General features: G+C 49.3%; 1 protein-coding gene across 1 annotated transcript in view; it reads right to left on the bottom strand.

Moving 5' to 3' along the window:
- KCND1 (potassium voltage-gated channel subfamily D member 1) overlaps window positions 1–3,770 on the bottom strand; it is a gene marked incomplete at its 5' end in the record, with an annotated part of 7,848 nt that overhangs the window by 3,666 nt on the left and 412 nt on the right. Inside the window, 5 exon segments of the mRNA XM_006163524.3 lie at window positions 150–248; window positions 336–419; window positions 505–667; window positions 3,080–3,450; window positions 3,452–3,770. Coding sequence (XP_006163586.1) covers window positions 150–248; window positions 336–419; window positions 505–667; window positions 3,080–3,450; window positions 3,452–3,770 — 1,036 coding nt within the window.

Below are 3,770 nucleotides of genomic sequence, written 5' to 3'. Positions count from 1 at the left end.
TTCAAGGCTCAGCTCTGTTGTGGCCTCTTCCAAGAAGCCCTGTGTGATTTCCATAATAAATAAGGAGCCTCTCATCCCAGAGAGGGGAGCTGGCTTGATAATATAAGGACCCCCTTCCTTCTACCCCACTGCCTCTCAGGAGGCCTCACCGTCGTCTTCTCTAGACAGTGCAGCAAGTGGTGATGTTGCTGCTCAAAAGCGGAACGATTCCTGACATATAGTGCCTGGTCCTCGCCACTGCTGCTGTCCTGGAGTAGATGGAGCAGAGAAATAGGGTGGCACCTTCCTCCCCCCATCATCACTCACATCCTCCTCCAATGTGGGCTTCTACTCACCTCAAGGCCCCCGTTCTGCTTGTACTGCAGGAAGGCATTGGTGGTACCACTCTTTGCCAACCGGATCCTTGCCAAGCGCACCTTCTACAGAGAGAGGAGATAAGGGGTCAGGTGGGTAAGCCTGAGAGTAGATGGCTCAGGGTATGGGGAAGATGGAAGATGCAGTTACCTGCTGTGCTCGGCGCTTGTCAGCACGCTGGTTCTGGTGGTAGATGCGGCTAAAGTTGGACACAATGACTGGTACAGGCAGAGCAATGACCAAGACACCACTGAGTGAGCAGATGGACCCGAAAATCTTGCCAGCAATGGTGCTGGGCACCATGTCTCCATAGCTGAGGCGGGGGAGGTAGGCCAAGGTCAGGAGAACTGCCCACCCACCTTTCTCAGTCTCCCACTCCATCCCATCCAACCCCAACTCACTCTGCAATCCTGGCCAGACACTCAAACTCTCTGAGCCTCAGTTTCTTGCTCTGCAAAATGTGGCCAGTGACATCTCTGGCCACCAATGGGTGGGTGGGGGGGGTCAAATGAAAAACTGACCTGGCCTGGCCCTCATCGCCTGCCATCTGCTGTCCCCAACCAAGCTGTGTACTGGGCATCTGAGTCAGCTGGAAATCTATTAATACCAAACAGAGGGGAGAATGAGGAAATCATAGGCAGTAAATATAGCCTCCTGGGGAGAGAGTCCTCCTCCACAGGCCAGCTGAGGGGCTCTGAGTCCCAGGAGGATTATTCTGTCAGTTTTGCCTGCCTCTATTTTACCTTCTCTAGGTAGGACCTAGGTAAGGTCTTGCTCTTTCCTGACCCTCCTGCCTTAGACTCCCCAGTAGTTGACTACAGGCAGGCAGCACCATGCCTAGCTTTTTTTGGGTGGGTTGAGAATCAAACCTGGGCCTCCCACATGACTTCAGACTGCTGGGTAGCAGCATCAACCAGTGCGCATTATCACAACTAGGCTACTAGGACCCCTTTCTTATTTTCCTAGAGGAAGCCTTGAACACTGTCCTATATGAAAAAAAAGAGGGGGGAGCCTTGAAATCCCCACCCTTTCTCCATGCTATCCCCCTCCCAGGGAGATGGTGCAGGAGCCAACCTTATTAACTTGTTTTACAGAAAGGGAAACCAAAGCTCAGGGAAATTCCCAACTTTCCCAAGATCAACACAGCGTACTTTTGTTCTAACCACAGGACCAATTAGAACTCATCCACAGAAATGCAGCCTCTATAGTCTTCACCCTCTAAGGCATCTGCTCAGGTTTTGTCCTAGGATAGATCTTCCTTATTTCTGTATTTTGACTCATTTTAAGAATTCAGGACTCTGCTCAAAAGTCCTTCCAGGGGCCAGCACATAGTGTAGTGGTGAAGGCACTGGATTCCCACACAGTTGACTGTCGTTTGAGTCCCAGACCCAGCAGTTTGAAACTCATATCAGGCGCGTGTGTGTGCATGTCTAAAATTATGACAGAGAATGGAGGAGAAGGGACTGCAGCATGGCCATCTCCCCTAGGGGGTGACTTCTCACTTTTTGTCTCTCTATCTCTCTGACAAGTGCACGCACACTATAGCAAAAATCTCTCTCTCAATAAAAAGTCTCTCCAACTTTGCCATTTCTGGCTGTGTGATGTGTCATCTCAGACCATGCCCTGAATTATCAGACATGGGCAGCCATCCACCCTCACAGGGTTGCTGTGAGAACTGAATAGGATAAAAAGCATCAAAATAACCAATCCCAACCAATCATCAGGGCTCAATATTTGCCTGTTGATCCAGTCCTGAACCTCCAAACATAATTAATTTTTGTTCATTACAAATCCCAAATCAGTGTCCCTGCATTCCTGTTAAGAAACTGAGCAAGCCCAATTCATTCAACCCCTCATTTAACAGATACTGAACACCAACTATATACCTAATTCCACTGATGGAAACTTAGAGAAGGATCACAGTACCTGCTCTAGACAATGTCTTTAAGAATGTCATGAGTTTGGTGATTCCATCTGATACTTGTATCCAAACTCTGCTTCCTTTCAGGGATTGGCAGAGAAAAAAATAAAGCTGAAAATACCATGTTCTAGGAAACATCAAAGAATCACAAAGCCATAGAAATAGTGCTCCCCACAACAGGGAATTCTAGAAAGCTGGGAGACCTGAGTCCTCAAAACAGAAAAAGAGGGGGATAGAAAGCCAAAGCCTATGTATCCTATACCAGAAACATTCAGAGAACTTTTACAACTGCGATGTCATAGAATCTTCCCTAGATGATGAAGGAATCACCATTTCCCATTTTACAGAGGAGGAAATTAAGGCCTTGAGTAAACAATGTCAACAGAAAGGGAGCAACTAAGACAGTCCTTGAACCCAAGTCTCCTGGCCCGGAAAATCAAGGCGCTGAAAGAACTGGGAGGGACCTGAAGTTAAGTCCAACTCCTTCAGTTTTTACAAATGAGTTCCAGCAGGTAGCGTGGTGGTTAAGGCACTGGACACTCCCATATGACCAACCATGGTTCAAGTCCTAGACCTGGTGGCTTGCTTTCTCACTTTCCCTCTCTCCTGCTCTCTGTGCCTATCTCTGGTCAAATTAAAATGAATGAATAAATAAAATTTTAAAAAATATTTTTTTAATGAGTGAACTGAAGCTCAAAAAGAAAGCAAGAGCTTATTCATCTACCCTGCTTTATTTTACAGAAAGGGTGAGTGTTAATTGTAATGAACTCATCAGGCAGCTCCCAACACAGGATCTGCACTCACCCAAGTGTGGTCATGGTGACAATGGTATACCAGAAGGCCGCAGGGATGCTTGTAAAGTTGGTCTTGCTTGTGCCCTTCTCAGCATAGAACATGACCGTGGCAAAGATGATGATGGCCATGGTGAGGGAAAAGAGGAGAAAGCCCAGCTCAGAAGCACAGCTCTTGAGTGTGTAGCCCAGAATCCGTAAGCCCTGTGAGTGCCTGGAGAACTTGAAGATTCGGAAGACCCGGAACACACGCAGAGTGACAAAAGCACCCGAGACATCCTCATTCTTGGGCACGAAAAGCCCTATGTAGTAGGGAAGGATGGCCACCACGTCGATGAGGCTCATGACACTCCTCAAGAAGCGGCAACGGCTGGGGGCGGGGAAACAGCCGCAGGAGGTATTCCCCTGTGAATATGAGGACACAGGCCGTGTCCATGCAGAAAAAGGCCAAAGGGAAGCGGTCGCCACAGGGCTGCTCCCTCGATGGCAGCAGCGCTGAGCCCCGGCACGGGATGGTCTCGACTACATTGGCGATGACCGACACAGCGATGAAGAAGCCAGTCACGTAGTAGAAAACGAGGGCTGCCGTGCTTGTATGTGGGTTCTCAAAGGCCCGCCAGAGCCGCTGCCTCAGGGAGCTGCCCGCGGGCAGAGCGGGGCCATCCCCCGCCTGCTCAGCCTCCTCGTACTCTGTCAGGCCCTCC

The sequence above is a fragment of the Tupaia chinensis genome, unplaced genomic scaffold (genome assembly GCF_000334495.1).
Source record: "Tupaia chinensis unplaced genomic scaffold, TupChi_1.0 Scaffold142384_1, whole genome shotgun sequence".
In the NCBI taxonomy this organism is placed as follows: domain Eukaryota; kingdom Metazoa; phylum Chordata; class Mammalia; order Scandentia; family Tupaiidae; genus Tupaia; species Tupaia belangeri.
The sequence above is the reverse complement of the archived record's forward strand: the minus strand, read 5'-3'. Positions and strand labels throughout refer to the sequence as shown.